An 18,637-nucleotide genomic window follows, 5' to 3' on the forward strand; every position below is an offset into this window, starting at 1 on the left:
CACAGTGGAGGGAAAGGAGGATCTTTTTCTGCCTCCCCACTTCCAGCCACACTCCAAAGACTGGAGAAGAGATATTCTTAAGAATATTAGGCATGGAAAGTAGAGCTTTGTGTTGTTGTTTTTTGCAGTCTTCAGATGAGGACTAGACCACGTGAAAAATGAACATAAGATTTTAGCTGCAGTTCATTCATTTTCAGCTTTGTATTCTTGTTATAAAAAAGCACGCCTCAACATTCTGTTGTGGTGCCCATAACCTAGGTTTAAGGTGCCATTTAGCTCCTAGCTTTCATATCTCAGTTTCTAACACTGGTGCAGTTCAATGTGCTCTGTACCCATCGACCATTGGTGATGACTGCGCAAATCCTAGATGATAAGTGAATGGATTTTATCAGCTTCTAATGTCTGTTAAATCTGGACATTTGCAGTTCCTTCGGCTCCCCCAGAGAACGTGTCAGCTGAAGCTGTGAGTTCCACTCAGATCCTCTTGACCTGGGCGGCTGTCCCTGAACCTGAACAGAACGGGCTCATCCTTGGATACAAGGTAGATCTTCCCAAGCGCTGCTGAGTCTTTTCTGTATTTGGATAAGCAGTGTGTTGTTTTTACTTGATTTTGTTGTTTGTACTAGTAAGTATTGGGGTATTAAAATCCCAGCAGCTGAACTAAGTGCTGTAAGGTGTATCCCAGGCCTACAATCCCATACAGATCTCCTGTATTTTAGCTGAAAGGTTCCATTCTAGGGAATTTAGGGATTGCTACTAATGTCAGACTGAAACACAACAAGCTGAAGAGAATCCTGTGGCACAGCATTTTCCGTGCTGCATCAGTTAAGCTATCAGCAGTGAGATCTCCCTACAGATACAAACGAGCAGATTGAAAAGGTTCACTTCGCAGGACAAGTTATCAGTTTGAGTTACTCAGAAGACTGCAGTTTGAACACTGAATGTTCAGCATACAATACAGCATACATGCGAGTTATTAAAGACTTTACCTTGTCTCTCATGTACTGTCTAGCTAATACTTTTGACATCCTGCTAACATGCACCAATGACTAGGAGATGCTATGTTGATTGCTTGTTTATGGATAGCAACTACCATCTACCTGACAAGACTAACCCATTGCTGCGTGTTTGTTGGGGCTGGCAGGGCAGGTGTGTTTGTGTGTGAGAGAGAGAGATACCAATGTTCTTTCTGTGTCTGTCTGGCTACAGAGAAACACTGCAGATTTGGGATTGTAGTCAGCAGAGGAATTTAACCCAGCAGAGAAGTCTTGCTGGGGACTCGAAGGACATGTTGTTTGCTTTTGGGGAGCTGCTGCTGCTGAACAGCCTAGCATAGTCTGTCCCCATGCAAGCACGCTTCTGACTTTGCAGCTAGAAAGTGGGGCCCACAACAAACACTGCTGAGTGGTGTGTTCTTGTTCAGCCAGCCATGCTCTCCTCATTCCTCCACTCCCTGTCTCTGGTTTTCCCTTCAACAGACACTCAGCACAGCAACACCACTCAGCATACCTCATGGACCTATTTTTAGTTTTTCCTCCTTCCAAGGTTTTTTTGTGTGCAATGCTCTTTGATACTTCTGCAAATCTTGGTGTTCTCCCAAGCCTGCTGAAACCCATTGATCTGACTACACAGGGTTGCAAACATATATCCCCAGTTCTCTCTTCTGACAAATAGCAAAGTTTCCAGAAACCAGGCAGAGGGCCTTCTCGGTAGTTGCACCTACCCTGTGGAATGCCCTCCCATCAGATGCCAAAGAGATGCACAACTATATGACTTTCCGTAGACATCTATCTGCCTGTGGTAGGAAGCTTTTGATGTTTGCTGTTTTGTCCTGTGTTTTTCTATTTTGTTGGAAGCCACCAAGCGTAGCTGGGGCAGCCCGGTCAGATGAGCAGGGTACAATAACATTGTTGTTGCCGTCCCTGTAAAATATTGTTCCTGGAATGCCTTGCTGCTTGTGGGGAGTGAGGTAATGCTCCCTATCCTTTTCATATCATTCCATGTGTATTTATCATACTCTTCTCCCCCCCCCCCTTCAGATTTTGTTCAGGCCCAAAGATGTGGAAAGCAAATTAAGCAGCCAAGTCGTGAGAGGGAACCACAGCCTTTCCACCCTTCTAGCTGGTTTGCGGAAATATGTGCTTTATGAGATTCAGGTTCTGGCATTCACACGCATTGGGGACGGGGTCCCCAGCTCCCCTCCAGTCATCGAGAGAACTAAGGACGATGGTAAGTGTATGTGGATCGCTAGAACCTTCTAGCTTTTTTTGGGGGGGGTGCATATCAGCAGCTAATCAGGTGGATTCCATTTTTAATCTCAAAGAACCGGATCCTCCCCTAATGTAAAGAGGCACAGTCCTATTAGTTTCTAGCTGAGAATCTGCTCCCAAAAATTGCAGTCTATTTCCCCCCCTCCTCCCAGTAATTGACAAAAAGATTGTTTCACTCTAAAACCTGATATTTTATAGCCAGCTCCAGCCTGAAGCAAATTTTTACAGCCCAATTATGAACTCCTACAGAAATCCAATCATAGTAATAAAAAAAAAGCTGTGGGATAATGGGACGTGATAAACAAACCTTGCTGTGATTGAATGTGAGCGCGATGTGGTGTTTCCTGTCCCAAGAGTGTGCCTAGACCAACCTTGAACAAAAGAATAATAAAATGACCTTTTGTGAAATTAGTGCATGAACATTGTATTGTTCTACTTGCCGACACTATCTGTAAGCCTGAGAATTCCCGTTTAGGGTTTGACATATTGAAAGGACGAGAGGCTTGCTGGGGTCTGATGCAAGGAATGTGTATTCATTAGCCACATGGATGTTCAGGGGACTCATGGCTCTAGGGCTCACTTTCAGAGCTTCAGCAGACCAGTTGCCCACTTCTGCTAAGCCTGGATGCTGGGGGGGGGGGGGAGAGAGGGGTTGGCTAACTGGAGCAGGGGGTGGGGGAGAATTCAGGCTGGCAGAGGGGAAGCCCCAAGCATTTTTCTGTCTGCTCTTGTTGAATCTTTCTCCCCCTAAAATTCTAACAATATTTCTCTTTTTATCATTATCCATTGGCTTGCTTGCTATCCCATGAGCTTAGAGCAGCTTTGCAGCAGCATTTTCCCTCAGTTTTAATAATTCTGTCCCTAAGGAACCCACAATCTGAGAAAAATCAAGTGGTTTGAGGAGAAAAGAGGTCAAATGAAAGAAAAATAACATTGTAAATATTATATATATATTTAAATACCACACTGACTAACCAGTCCAAAAAGTCATTCAAAGGACGGCAGTTTTTAAAGGCAGCCAGCAGCTCAATGGCTGCTTGTTGTATGGTTGGGCCCAGGCTACCCGAAAGATCATTTCCCACTCTATGAACCTGCCTGGCTGGTTTAAGGGTACTCTCATTAAAAGTTTAAGGGTACTCTCATTTTCCTGCTCATATTGAAATGCTGCCCCTCAATGAGGCCAAACTTAGATTCACAAAATGTTTAGGGGTATGTGTACCCCTGTGTACCCCCAGAAAAAAGCACTGGTTGTGAGCATTAAACATGCGCTATATAAAGTCACATGAAAGCTCAGATGTAATGTGGAAATCAACAGTTAGGGATGCATCAGGGAAATGGAATCAACTGCCGTGTGAACACAGCCCAAGTTGGGACAGGCTGCTCCTTACAGAAGCTAATACCTCTTAGAGTTATGGGCTGGCAGGGGGAGGAGGATAAAGCATGATAATGTCATATATACCGTTCTCTGGCTACAAATCCATTGGATAAACAAATACATGCCCGAACTGCCATGTAACAAGCATCTTGTCCTCTTCTTTCCTGCATTACCTGTTGTCAAATGCTGCTATTTGTTCTTCCATCCCCACACTCCTGACATAAGCCTGCTTGATTCCTTCCTGATCAATTTAATTAAAAGCATCATAGGGGAGAGCAGAGGTGGGATTTCAGCTTAAGGGGGTGAACATCAGTACCTCTGGATTTGCAAACTATCATTAGCTCCCCCTGGTGACCTTGATAGAGGTAATTGAGCGGCCGGCCTGCTGTCTGTGGCAATGCACAACTTCTCCCCCTCTGATGCTTATGGCCAAACAGAGGTTCCCAGATGCCTAGGTGAAATTGGAAGGCAAATTGAGAGTTAGCTACATGGTTGGAGAATATGATTCAGCTTCGGCAACTGTGTAACGACTTAAGAAACCTGCTTAACCTCTCAAGGAAAAATTCAGTATATGAAGCAAGATGCTATAACCAGAGTTATGAAATGCCTTTCAGAATCTGATTGGCATACAGACGTCCCATTATATAGGCTCCAGCATGATTGTCCCCTCTGAGGTCAATCCTAGTTTATCAAAACATCATCATAAATATATTTACTAATGCAATAAAACATAGGAAGTCGGTAGCTGCAATATAACAAGAATTGATGGCTAAGTTGACCTCGAAAGACAGCAAGCTTTTTATGTTGCATAGAGGTTTTTTTAAGTCTCTTCTGGTCTAAGACCAGTTTTGCACAAGTCCAAAGCTTTATCACTTGCCTTAGCTTATCAAGAGTCTTGATCCAAAGGCACCAGTTTAGATCCTTTCTCCCTGAGATTCCATAGCACGTCATAAAAGAAATTGGGATAAGTTCGCACCTGCCAGGCCCTATCTAATGGCCGTTCTCTTGGTCTTTTTAGCCCCAGGCTCTCCAGTGCGGATGGTGTTCCCCGAGGTGAAGCTGACCTCTGTCCGGATTGTGTGGCAGCCCCCTGAAGAACCCAATGGGATTATTCTTGGTAAGCAAGAGCAAAAGCTGTGTCAAGGGGGGGGGGTGACCAAAAGAGGCAGCCATAGAAGTAGCCTCTCAGCGAATGCTTTTGAATCACTTGAAGGTGTGCATATATACCAGGCATTATGGAAGCCTGGAAAATGCAGTGGTTCACGTGGTCCCCCCTCCTGTGGCCTACTCTGCCTTCAACCCATCAAACTAGCATGGTGTGAATTCCGAGGGTTTGGATGCACTCATTCTAAAGCCAGGCCAGGGGTCTTAATTCTGTAACTAGGGGCAGAAAGCAAGAAATAGCACAGTGAGGAACTCATAGATAGCATGCGTGCTACTGTCTGGGGATCGCAAGTGCCCCTTACCCTCTGGAACTAGCATGCCAAGCAGGCCATGGGGCAGAGAGCTTTTCAGAGATGTTCTGCTCAGAGTGTGGACTCTGGGATGCCTTCATGAGATCTTGTGGGTACTCAGATGTTTAGATCTCATGAGTGCATCCCAGAACCCACATGCTGAGTGGGACTTGCCCAGTAAGCAAGGCAGAAAGCTTCAAAGTTCTTTCTGCACTGGGAAAACCTAGAGGAAAAAGGAGCTTTTAAGCTCTCCGTCTTGCGTTCATTTAATTGGCGCAATTTCAACCAGCTGGCTTTCAGCGGTGCAAGTTTGAAATCACACAAGTTAATTGCACATAAGATACAATCGTGCTGCAATGACAATTTTCATGCTGTGAAATTTCTTCTGCTCTCACAGAGCTCTGTGTGGGAGCGAGGCTCTTCTCAGTTCCCTTCTCAGCATTCCTCCACCACCCCAAATACCTCTGGAATGATGCTGGGTGTAGGGCACAAATCTTCTGCTCTTGCCATAGGCAGTAGAAAGACTACATTTTGAGGATAAAATCGCACATCTCCGCATTGAGTCAAATGCTGCTGCTGTTACGGAACCAGATGAGGTGTCTGACACAGCAACTTGCCTGATTTTGTGGGATCTCTGTTGATGATGTCTGAAATATAGACTTCCTTGACTCCTAGCCATTATGACTAATTCGAGCTAGTAGCCAAGGGAGGTGGGAAGGCCAGATAAGTCTGTGATGTGGTGAATGTATCTTTACATGGTGGTGGGAGCACCTGGCACCTTGGAGGGAGTCAATAGTGCAACCAGTTTTAATGAAGTCACCCCATTCCAGACCCTGAAGTACTTGACAACTGGTACCCTGTCACAAATAGTGCCTTCAAGGGAAGGGAAGTGCTTGAGAGTGTGGTAGCAGTCCAGCTGTAAGCACATTTGGAGGAAACTGATGATTTTACCTGTTTCGGTCTGGGTTCAGGCCTGGTTTTGGGACAGAGTCAGTTCTGCTTGCCCTGATGCATGAGCTTCTTCAAGGAATTGTGACATTGTTGGTCTTGCTTGATCTTGGTTCACCACTACAGTAATTTCCTTGCTGGAAATGCACATAATTTTGCCCCTACTCTCATGGAAGCTTCTCACACCGGCTTTAAAAGGTTGCTGAAATTGCAGCTTTAGTATCTTGTGGTTCACCCCTGATACATATTGCACACAATTAACCAATGGACAACATTTGAAAAATGAAAGCTTAAGTCTTTCTGATTAATGTTAAGTCAATAATGCTAGGTACCTCCTAGCAATGCAATTATTTTGCTGTTTGTTTGCTTGCTTGCTTGCCTGTTTAGCAATGTCTGATAAGAGCTGTCTGAGTTCCTCCCTGGGAAATCTAGCAAACCTATTTGTTGTTTGGCATTTTTTGGCTGCCCTATAGTGATATATGATAAGACAATTGCACTTGTCTGACTTTGCCACCTAAGGCTTCCCCCTTAAATGGTGAGCTACTTTATGCTTTGTGTCAAATAAAATATGGAACCACTCATTGCGGACAACAATGTTTCCTCATATGGTGTGTTGCAGCCCCAAATTCTCCCTTGATTATAACAAGGCCCACAAGGTAGTTGGAAGCATCATTAGATATGATCTAAAAGCAGCTCTTTCAGAAACTTTTGGAAAGAAGGAAAGATTCATCACAGGCAGAATCCTGTTGGGTACTCCTGACATTCAGGTTGCTTATTTTATTTTCAAGGGACCTCTGTGCCTTGTGTGCTTATTACCAAATTAAGCCCAGGTACTAAGACACAGGATTCGTGTATAAGGAGGAATTCCAGCTACTGAAACAATTTGTTCGAAAAACAACTCATAAATGCTTCTCTTTTGTTCTGTGTCCCTGTTGCACTGCTGAGCAGCTCTGGGTGGGGTTTGTGAGGTTGTGAGGTTCTGCTGCAGTGAGATCTTGAGCTATTCTCAAAGCGTGAAATTCTTCACTGGTGAGAAGGAATTCTTAGTTAAGTGTGAAACTCAAAAATCCACAGCTTCATTCTCAGGCCAGTGATGAAAGAAAAACAAGCTTGCCCATGGGGTTTCAATGTGAAGGCCAAGGGCAGCTAGCCAGCTTGGTGTCCTCCAGGTTTTGTTAGACTCCCAACTCCCATCAGCCCCATCTAGCATGGCCAATTGACACAGGGGATTGTGGGAGTTGTAGTCCCCCACATCTTGAGGGCACCACATTGGTTACCCTTGGCATATGAAACATTGTTGTTCTTTGGGACAGCTTTTGTGGTTCTTCAAATAGGCACATCAAACGGAAAGATTGTTCACGGCATTCATTTGTTGGCATTGCGGAATCCAACATGACTGTGTTAAAAGAGCCATGGTGGTGCAAGGTCAATACAACAGAAGGGTAAAACGTGCCTTTGCTTGCCATATCTGGGCACTCTGGTGTCCGACTACTAGTACCTTAATGTTGCTTTCACATGAAGAAATATAAGATGTGAGAAGATTTTCCCCAACATGTTCCTTGTGTTTCCCTGGTTTGCTTCACCCTGAGTTTGCTCCTCCTGAATGTCAACTTAACCATTACATTTCTAATATTTTCTTCTGCCCTCGGAACTTGTCCAGTTTCCAGAAGAGGAGTTCTAGCTTAGGGGTAGAGCACAATGCTTTGCATACAAGAGATCCTAGGTTCAGTCCTAGCATCTCCTAGCATCAGATCCTAGCATCTCCTGGTAGCACAGTGAAAGTCATTTCTGAAATCCTGAAGACTTGCTAACAGACAGAGGAGGGAGACAGTTTGACTTGATATAGGCTCCCTAGGTTCTTACATAACTTCAGTTTCTTCATTTCACTAGTATCCATTTTTCTACATTGCATCACCAATAGGTAAAGGTAAAGGTAAAGGTACCCCTGCCCGTACGGGCCAGTCTTGACAGACTCTGGGGTTGTGCGCCCATCTCACTCAAGAGGCCAGGGGCCAGCGCTGTCCGGAGACACTTCCGGGTCATGTGGCCAGCGTGACATCGCTGCTCTGGCGAGCCAGCGCAGCACACGGAAACGCCGTTTACCTTCCCGCTGGTAAGCGGTCCCTATTTATCTACTTGCACCCGGAGGTGCTTTCGAACTGCTAGGTTGGCAGGCGCTGGGACCGAGCAGCGGGAGCGCACCCCGCCGCAGGGATTCGAACCGCCGACCTTTCGATCGGCAAGTCCTAGGCGCTGAGGCTTTAACCCACAGCGCCACCTGCGTCCCATTGCATCACCAATAAAGCACTGCAAAATTACACTATTTTAAGTGGTTATATGTGATCACATCAATATTCTTTTTTTCTCCTTTGTTTTTATGATGAGGACATGCTCTCCCCCACTCTTGATACAAACGTGCTTACAGCTTAGGGGTTTGGGTTTTTGATGGAGTTTGACTGTTGTTCATTTTATAATTGTGCCACTGATTCTGTTTTTCTGCAGAAAAAGATTCCTGCTTCACTCATGTGCATGATCATCTCAAATCAGGGTGGTTTTTTTTAGCAGAGTTATATCAATCTGCATATATGTATTTGTAATGCAGAGGAGGGAAAATATATGAATGAGCTGAAAACTGTGAATGAGCAGAGTTCTGTACAGAACTGAGAAACTAAAAAATGAAGGCTTTCTGATGTTCCACTTTGGCACCAAGGCTAAGTAATTTTGAACTCAGGGGAGAAAATAGGATGGAAAGATGTTCTGATACATCAGCAAGAAGTATACTGAAGACTTGTCTGTGCTGTACAATTAAATGGATTGACTGTCATGTCTTCTCTCCAAGTAAATCATGAAGGAGCTAAAGATCTTCCAGTAGAGAATTCTCAGAATTCCTCCCAGAGAGAAGCAGAGACAGCAATGCAGGTGTAAAACCAGTACAGTTTTGTATCGTGGATCCACGTTACATTCTGAACATCAGTGCTTTTTTTTCTAAAAAAAAAATGTTTAGGGCTACTCTCATTTTCCTACTCATATTGAAATACTGCCCCTCAATGAGGCCAAACTAGGGGTGTGTGTACCTTTGTGTCCCCCTAGAAAAAAACCACTGCTTAACATAATTTGAGTTCCAACAGATGTGGAGGTAGCTGAAGTGTCCCATGATTACTACATCTCCTCTTTTTGAATGTTTGGTAATCTGCTATAGGAAGGCATTGTCTAAGTCCCCATTCTGACTTGGTAGTCTATAGCAAATACCCGCACTAAGGTCGTGGTTGTTTCCCTCTTCTATCATTTTTATCCATATACTCTCAATCTGCCTTCCATGCTCCAGGTCATAGATCTCTTCACAAGTGGAAACATCCTTTACATATCCCACTGCTGTTTCCTGTTTGGTCTTTTGAGAAATTATACTCCTCAATTTCTACATTCCAGTCATGATTCTCACCCCACCAAGTTTCAGCAATGCCTATTAAGTCATTTTTCCCATCCTGTATTCAAAGCTCAAATTCATCTTGTTTGTTTCCCATACTCTGTGCATTAGTACAGAGAGAACTAAAACCAAGAGTCATTCCCTGTACCTACTTCCTTCTTGTGGTTTCCTGCCTTTAGCAGGTTTCTGGATCACTGCTTCAGTTTCCTATGCATCAATGAAGCTATTATACCCCGCACCAGGTGTTCCCCTGACATCTGTTATATTCTCTCTCCCCCCCTTTCCCCCCACCCTTTCAGGTTTTAGTTAAAAGCTCTCCTGATCAGGTTCATGATATGTAATTGCTTGTGGTTGGCTTATAAACCTTGGTTCATTTTAACTATGGCCTGATATTACATGCAGATGCTGTCTCAGATGCTGATCAAGCTACAAAGTCACAAGGCAAGAAGATTTGGGAAACAAATCAAACTTTGGAGAAACAAGCCATTGCTTGTTTGATTACCTGTCAGACAACTCCTGTTTAACATGTGGTTTATGAAATAAACTATGACTTAAACCAGCTGTGGCTAACCAATGCCCTGGACATTTGATCTGCCCCCTCAAAGACCACACTGATTTTGTAGCTGCAGCAATAAATAAATGTTGACACAGCAGTGGGGTATGGCCTCTGCCCAGCCTAACAGTTTAATGGGGGTACATATTGCCTCCTCCCCAGACACCAGGTCAATCACTTGATGAGTCAGGAAGGGATCATAACCCCCTCCTGCTCAGCTGTTCTGTATGGAAAAGCTGAGAGAAGACTCTGTGCCTCTGAAAGCTTAAGCAGGCCTCTTTAAGATGCTCTTGCCTCCAAAAATAACTTTTAATTCAATCTGTTTGCATTGGTCTTGCTGCTGTCATCTTGTAGCCCTGTGAGGATACAAAGGGCTTGGCAATGAATGTTTTTTAATAACTTAGATCAAAACATAACTCAGCCTTTTGGAGATTGGCAGTATGAAAAACCAGGAGGCTCCTAGAGAGAAAAGTTTAAATATTTCACAGTGCCTTCTGGTGAAATATTTCACAGTGCCTCCAACTCTTATTTCCGAGACTGTGAAAGAGGTGCCATGTCCCTTGTATTTTTGATGGAGACCTCTTTTGGACCTCTCCCTCTCCCCACTTTAGACAAAGCATTGCCTTGCTACTTCTGGAAATACAGATGTATTTCAAAACGTCAGCTGCAGAACTGGACACAGTCCAAGTTAGAAAATGGGTGTTTTGATCTCATGCTGCATTCATGCCCACCTCCAGCCTTTGAAATGCTAAATGTTAAAAATCCACACTGGAGCAACTTTAACCTCAGTATTATGCAGGGTGTTTCCCGCTTCTCTCCTCGAATGCTGCAACAAATTAATAAATGTCTGCATTTTCAGGTATGCATTGCAGCTTCTAGAGGCTGCCGGTGCTGGTTCTGAAGGGCTTTGTATGGTGATGATGAGCATAAAAGCAGCATTAGTATTCCGAGTACAAAGCCACACTCCTGCCTGTTTGCTTTGGGGAAAGAAGCAGGTGCCTTGGAGTGACCTAACATTTAACAGATACATTCAACTGTTGCCTTTTATTTGGTTCAGAAAGCTCCAGCATGCCAAAGTCACTTGCTTTGTACCACAGTCATTAGAAGACCACCTTTGGCACACACTGTAAAATTCAGGCTTTAAAGAAGGACTCTCAGTAACCTGAAAGAGGCAAGTGTCAGGTTTATGTGGGGAGTCACACCCAGACGAGAGTGGCAGGTGTTTGTATAACATGTAATAAATTTGCAGAGCATGCAATCATAAAATGTGGCGGGCAAAGCTGAGTTATTTTTAAAAAGCAAAAACAACTTTCAGTTTTGGCTGCAGTCCTATGTGCATTTACCTGGGAGTAAGTACCACTGCATGTGATGGGATGTGCTTCTCGGCAGGATTTTCTTTGCTAGACAAAATAATGGATGACAGGTCTATTAGCAGCTCTTAGCTCTTCAGAGGCAGTTTTCCCTCGAGTAGCTTATGCTGGAGACAAACAAGAGGTCACTTGGTTGCCCTTGCACCTTCTGCACTTTCCAGAGGCATTGCTGAAATGAGGATGCTGGGATGTTCAGTTCCAGAGAGTGCTTCTTTGGGTCTTATTTATACTGCCACCCTTGGTAGCACAGCCTTTGGGTGTTGCTCACTATTCCTCTTGTCAGTATCTCCTTGATGTGCCCTCTCACCACCCTTGATTTTATGGTGAATTATTGCACCGGCCAGTCACCCTATGTAATCTGCCAGTCAAAAATCCCTTTAAGTTTGATTGTTAAGTGCCCTGCAGTATCTGAATGACTGTCCACTCCGGTCAATCACTGGGGAGGGAGCAGTTTGGGTGAAAGCTTTGCTTATTAAAAATATATCCAGTCTCCATTCCGTTCCAAATGCCAGTCATCTCTGTCTCTGCCACTGCTACTTTTCCTGCCATGAGTGAAGTTTGTTGGGGCATTGTGTGAGCAGGCAAAGATGACAATGGAGGGTATGATGGGTGCTTGGGGTGCCTGCAAATGTTTGGCACACACTTGTTTGGATTGCTGAGCTAATTCCCAATTTTGTGTGGTGGGAGAAAAACTCATTCCAAGTCAACTTGACTTGAGTCTCTGGGGAGCTTGCCATCACTACAAAAGCCCCCTTTTTTTCTTCCTATACACAGGGCCATCTTTACCTGGGGGTGAAAAGGGTGCGGGGCACCCGGGCACCAAATTTTGGGGGGCACTAGGTGCCTGCCGCTGAAGCCGCCTAAGCTCTTAACTATCTACCTGTTATGAAATAATAAATAATTTTGACCAAGCTAGAAAAACAAAATACATATACAGTGGTACCTCGGGTTACATACGTTTCAGGTTACATACACTTCAAGTTACAGACTCTGCTAACCCAGAAATAGTGCTTCAGGTTAAGAACTTTGCTTCAGGATGAGAACAGAAATTGTGCTCCGGCGGCGTGGTGGCAGCAGGAGGCCCCATTAGCTAAAGTGGTGCTTCAGGTTAAGAACAGTTTCAGGTTGAGTACGGACCTCCGGAATGAATTAAGTACTTAACCTGAGGTACCACTGTATATCTAGGTATTACTGAAATGCATTCCTACTGTTTCACTAAAGGACTTTTGACTTTGTGCGCTCATTTATCAAAAACCCACTGCACCAGTGGTGGCGCTTGTCATTCACAACAGCACTTTTTAATTTCATCACTTACAGTGCTGGGGCGCTGGGTGGATCTTTGCACCCTGGCGGCACATATGCTAAAGACGGCCCTGTCCATATACAGAAAAATGTAATCCTCCATCAGAGGATTTGCATAAAGGCAGGGCGAGAGGGAGAAGAAAATGCGGGTTTTAAAATGGTGGTTTTAAACAGCATCAGAAGTTTGAATAAAGAAGGGGTGGAGGGACACAGAGGAGCTGTGAGGTGATGGGGATTCAGGTGAGGTATAAAAGGAGGGGTGAGGGTTGGCAAGGAGGGTAGGAAGTTTGGTGGGGGTAGGCAAGTAATAGGAGCGGGAGGCGAGCAGCCCCTAGTACTACATAAATGTGAAGTCTGTACTTGGAGCAGAGCATGGATTGAAAAATCAGCTCAAAACAATAGTTGTGCGAAGCATTCTCCAGACATGGCAATAATGCAGAAGTGAGATCATTCCATGGGAAAATTCTGCAACAAAAAAGAAGCAAAGACTAGGGAAACTGCTTGGGTGAAATCAAATGAGAGAAATCGATAGAGGTAAATGGAAAGTGTTCAAAGAGAAATTAATGTATGCCCTGGGGCTACAGAAGCAACGTAGCAATAAATGCAGCAAGCATTTTAAAGGCCATTAAGACATGAGGAGTAGAAACTCAGTATAAAACAGAATTCAAAAGATTGCTGAACGTAGTAAAGAACATCACAATAAAAAAATAGAGGAACAGACTCAGCATAGAATGGAGCCTGGATATGTTATGAGGTTACAACAGCAATACTTTTTCAAGGCATAGAAAGACTCTAATGTTTGGGGAAATAAATGATAATGATGAAAAACTGCCTGGCAAGGAAAGCCCTAGAAATACTTATGCAAGAATTTAGATACTTCCAGTTCTGCTGATTCATATGGGCAGCATCCAGAATTCCAGCTCACTTCTCTCCCTGCCCCAATCTCTTCCTGCTGCCACATTTTCCCTTCCATGCCCTGGAGGTGAGCAGGTGAAGGAAGAGGACAGTGGTGGCTGTTATATTTTTACAATTTTGGGAAGCGGGGAAGGAATGCATAAGAGCAAACCTAGTGAACCAGCCAAACCAGAGCAAACCTGGTGAACCAGCCAAACCAGAGCAAACCTAGTCAACCAGCCAAACCAATTCTTTGCTAACTTTGGCTGGGCAGTTAAGTACTGCCATTTTCATGTCCAAAGAGGTTGCTCTGTCGCTATATAGATAAATGGGTGGGCCTTTTCCCAGCTCACCTGGCTGGATGCCATGTCATCCTAGGATGGAGAATAATAAGCCAAGGGGTACTGTGTGTGAGGGAGAGTTTTGGCTGATTCTGGTGGCTGGAGAAACACAGACATGCTTGCTCTGTGCTGAACCGAAAGTGGTGACTTGGAGCATCCCTGGAAAGGCAAATATGTTTGGTTTTTAATGCTGTGATCCCCCTCCATCCTGTGCTCAGGTTGTGTGTATGTGTAAACAAAACCATATACAGTGGTACCTCGGGTTACAGATGCTTCAGGTTACACTCTCCGCTAACCCAGAAATATTACCTCGGGTTAAGAACTTCAGGATGAGAACACAAATCGTGCTCCGATGGCGCAGCAGCAGCAGGAGGCCCCATTAGCTAAAGTGGTGCTTCAGGTTAAGAACAGTTTCAGGTTAAGAACGGACCTCCGGAACGAATTAAGTACTTAACCCGAGGTACCACTGTATCCTAAAGATACCATAGCCTCCATTGACCTTCATTTCAAGGAAAACGAACCCCGGGAAAGGGCAGGCACCCCTGAAGTCTTTTGCCCCTCGGAGTTTGGAGTGGCGTGGGACAATATTGTGAGTTTGGGCACATAGAACTTGGCCACACACTGAATCCTTTTACGTGAGATCAGGGACGTCTTCCATTGACTGGTGACAGCAATGGGAAAGAATCTCAAGTAGTTCCCAGTAGGAATCCCCATCCCTTACACACAGAGCCATGCATGTAGAGGGCATGGATGGTGCCGTTTGCTGAGAGAATCCAAGCAGATGCTTATAATCAACCAGCTGAACGAGTGTTTGAGTGCACCAATAGCTGAATATGCCGTTGTATCAATCCTGTACATGCTTGACTTGACATTATAGTTGAAGGGGAACAGAGCAAGAAATGAAACAGATCGAAACAGTTTGCTCTTGATAGCATGTGTACTTACTCTAATAACTTTATGGACTGAGGTTGGTTTCCTCGTAATGTTTTGTGTTTCCCCTTAAGGCTTTTGTTTTGATTCAGTGCTTACTTTAATTTCTTCTCCAACATTTGCACTCCTCGTGGCTTCCTACACATGACAGTGTCATTCTCGCTTCCTCTCGCCCCGACCCTTGCTTCCTCCAGCCTATTTTATCCCAGCTGAATCTTGCTGCGCCTTTTCGTTCTGCTTTCTGCATGTGTACAGAAACTGGAAAAGGTCAGAGCACACCCCTTTGGCACCTCCCTTGATGTGATCTCTTTTCCAAAGCTTTAAAATAGTTAAATAAAGTGCTGTAGCATTTGTTAAATTGGGCCTAGATTTCACATTGTGCCTTGTGAGATACACATACCTGGGCAGGCTACATAACATTTGCAAAGGGTAAAACTAAATAGATTCAAAATTGAGTCTCTCTCTCTCTTTCTGGTTGCTATACGAGCTGAGCGTAGTTAATGATCTCTGAAGATTGACTCTTTTTAATGTGAATGCCTAACAGCACCCAGCTGGTACAATGTTCATCTAATGTTCCTGTTAACATGTTGCAGATTCCAAACAGATCAAAGAATGGGATGAATCCTTTCACTCTTCTCTAGATCAACTGCCAATTTCTTACATAGAATGTAGAGCTGGTATTTTTAAATACAAGTCATGCTGAAGCAAGAAAATATCCAGGTTTCAGAAGAGGTTTGGGCAGGATCTAAGTTACTTGTGCAATAAATGTGCATTTGTTTAAAATTGGAGCCTATCCCTTTCTTATAGATTGGGTGGATGGGTGTCAGTTGCTCATTCCAGTTTACTGTACTGAACATTTGTGTTTGCTTGGTCTTGGCCTAAAAAGTGGGGCAGGAATTATATAAATAAATAGCAGCAATTTAAACAAAAGCTATATATGATTATGAGTTTGGGGAAGGTCAGTCTGGATGATACCTTTGCATCCCTTCCAGGCCTGTGATTCTGTATCCAGTAAAGGCTAGAATCTAGTAGAGGAGGCTGCAGAACCTGCCAAACCAGTTAAGGAGATGGCTTTGGCTGGCCAGTTGAGCGCCCTCATCTGCATCCCAAAGAATGAGCTAGGTTGCAAGAGCTGCAACTAAATGATGTTGCTCTCCAGGAAAGTGGGGGTTAGACATTTCCCTCCACTCTCCTCACCTGGCTGGATGCCACATGATTCTTGGTAAAAGAACAATAGCCAGAGTTGTGTGTCTGTGCGTATGTGGAGTGATGCTAGAAGCTGGAGAACAGAGACAATCCTAATGGGGAAGCCAAAATCTGTTTCAGTGTTAATGCTGTGGGCCCCCACATCCTATGCTCAGGTTGCATATATGCGTAAATAAAACCATATATCCTAAAGACACCACAGTCTTCATTGACCTTCATCTCAAGCAAACCAAACTCTGGAGTCTCTAAGCACTCGGAGATTGGGGCGACATGTAACAATTTAAGGGCAACATTAGAAACATTTGCACTTCTCTTAATGGGTTTTTAGTTTTTTTAGTTTTTTTATTCTATGAGAGCTACATTGGGGCTTTTGATCTTTTCATAATAATTTGTTTTTGGTCATTAAGGGCAGAGTCGTTTATGCATGTTTGAAAATGAACCATATACCCATATCTGTTTTGATTCTGGTTGTTCTTGCCTCGTAACCCTTCCTGGCTCCCACGCGTGGTTCAGGTGCTCTGGCAAAGCAACAACCCACTTTAGGTCCTTGATTTTACAGAGCCAAGTTTGAAAATCTATATTGCTCTTCTAATCTCTCATCTGTGCATTTCCTAGTTCCAAAATGGGCCTCAGCCACTGGGCTTGCTCTCAACTCTTGTCTGCTGCAATTTGAGTATCAATGAAACATGGTCTTCTCCTCTGGCACCTCTGAAGCAGCAAAGTATATGAGACGTGACTCACAATGACACTTTGACTGGGGAAACAAAAGAAGCATCCATTTTCTCATTCAGCTGCCACAAATTATCCTCTTTCCTCCAGGGTGGTGGTGGGGAAAGACAATGACATATAGGGAGAGGACTGGATATCTGCAAAAGCATCACTAGCCCCACTGCACACAATTACCACCATCTGTATCCCAATTAAGCTACAAAGCCTGCATGAGAATACATAGTATGGATGAAATTGGCTCTACAAAGTACATTCCAAATCCTCTTTTATTACCTCTCGCCTTGCCTCAGTCATCGATGCTACTCTTCAGCAGGAGATTCATCCTGTCCATCCAGCCTTTCCTTTCACCAGCATCCTTCTGCTGTTCTCCATCCATGAAGGATGCTCTCTTGCTTCCACTTCCCCTTTCTTTCATGGCAATTGAAATTTGGTGAATCTCCAAACTGCAGCAGGGATATCAAGTTCCACAGAGGGGATGGGCATCAGTTTCATGTTTCTGCAGAACTCTGGAGTTCAAAGGACAGTCAGGGGCTAGCAGATGTCTGTCACAGTCAAGACCAGCTGCTTCTGTTTGGGGTTTATTTGGCTGCCGTTCTCCATGCTCCCCACCATGTAACTTGATGGAGCATTTAACTGTTCTCGCTATGAGCAAAACCATCCCTGCCATCCCAGATAGAAATTGATTTTGGAGCTCAACAACTGGACTGGGTTTGTCATGAGCTGCAGAAGAAAGCGAGGCTGGCATGTTGGCAGGTGTTTGCAGAATGAGCTTGAGCAGTTGGTGCATCCTCCAACTAGTAGCCCATGAGGTGTTGTTGGACGCTATGCTGATGCAGATACTTGGACTCATAGAATAGTAGGATTGTAGAGGTGGAAGGGACTCCAAAGGTCATTGAGTCCAACCCTCCCACAAGGTAGGAACCACAGCTATAGAATCCCTGACAGATGGCCATCCAACCTCTGTTTAAAAACCTCCAGCTTGCTCCATCTCCCATGTGACAGGGTCCTCCCAGTCACTATTCCTCCTAAGGCTTAGTTTCCAGACCACTGACCATCTTGGGCGCCCTCCTCTGCATACATTCCAGCTTCTCAATGTCCTCCTTAAACTGAAGAGTCCAGAACTGGATGCAGGACTCTCAAGGTAATGAGTCCAGTGAGAACTATTGGAAAGGCTTCTACAGAGGCCGGGTAATTTCTTACCCCTCACCTGTCTCCAGCTATTCTCTCATGCCCCTGGGCATCTTCTCGTTGGTGTATGATGCAGCCCCCCCACCCCCGAATATAAGCCAGTCTGGGTCTGGTCAGTACCTTGTTGGAAGATTCCCTGGGAGCTTTACATGCACTGCCTTCATCACCATGGTGGAAGAAAGCTCGAGTGCTGAGCAAGCAAGTAAAATACCCCAATACACACACCACTGCCTGCTTCAGCCACTCTGCTTGATTGTCCCTCAGACTGTGTGATGAGAACTGTGGGTCTTTCTACTGAAAGAACTCTGAAAAAGTACATTGGGCACCAGAATCTTCTCTGTGTTCAGGGCCTCTTGCCTAGGCACCTGTTATTTGAAGGGCTGCTGAGATCCCCTGCTCAGTCCCTTCCCTGGGGGTTTGAGGTAAGGAGAGGCTGATATATTTCCTCGAGCATCCTTGCCTTGTCAAAATCCGCTCTGTGTGTGTATGTGTCTACTTTTGTTTGGTATCGGTGGCATTTTCACAGCGCATCAATATGCTCGAGGAAGATGAAACTGTTCTTGTATCTCGCTCTTTTAAAGAATGAAATGTGAAACAAATTTCATGGTGGATTATCACTCAGAAGGGCTTTTCCATTCATCACCAAGCCAGTA

The 18,637-nt window shown here is 44.5% G+C and overlaps 1 protein-coding gene and 1 long non-coding RNA gene across 9 annotated transcripts in view; one reads left to right on the forward strand and one right to left on the reverse strand.

Moving 5' to 3' along the window:
• SDK1 (sidekick cell adhesion molecule 1) overlaps positions 1–18,637 on the forward strand; it is a 580,479-nt gene that overhangs the window by 481,327 nt on the left and 80,515 nt on the right. For all 7 annotated transcript variants that reach the window (XM_083711227.1, XM_083711231.1, XM_083711232.1 and 4 more), the window contains exons 27-29: positions 426–541; positions 2,040–2,229; positions 4,664–4,762. In XM_083711227.1, coding sequence (XP_083567353.1) covers positions 426–541; positions 2,040–2,229; positions 4,664–4,762 — 405 coding nt within the window. The remainder of the gene's footprint in view (positions 1–425; positions 542–2,039; positions 2,230–4,663; positions 4,763–18,637) is intronic.
• On the reverse strand, positions 569–7,379 carry LOC310831380. 2 transcript variants are annotated; one of them, XR_014557827.1, is made up of 5 exons: positions 5,562–7,379; positions 4,622–4,735; positions 3,962–4,096; positions 2,578–2,641; positions 569–850 (listed from the first exon to the last, which is right to left on the reverse strand). It is a non-coding gene; the product is annotated as an uncharacterized lncRNA (long non-coding RNA). The 2 variants fall into 2 exon arrangements; XR_014557828.1 differs by lacking the exon at positions 569–850 and adding an exon at positions 2,251–2,337.

This window comes from Podarcis gaigeae (genome assembly GCF_964106915.1).
Source record: "Podarcis gaigeae genome assembly, chromosome: 14".
Lineage (NCBI taxonomy): Eukaryota > Metazoa > Chordata > Lepidosauria > Squamata > Lacertidae > Podarcis > Podarcis gaigeae.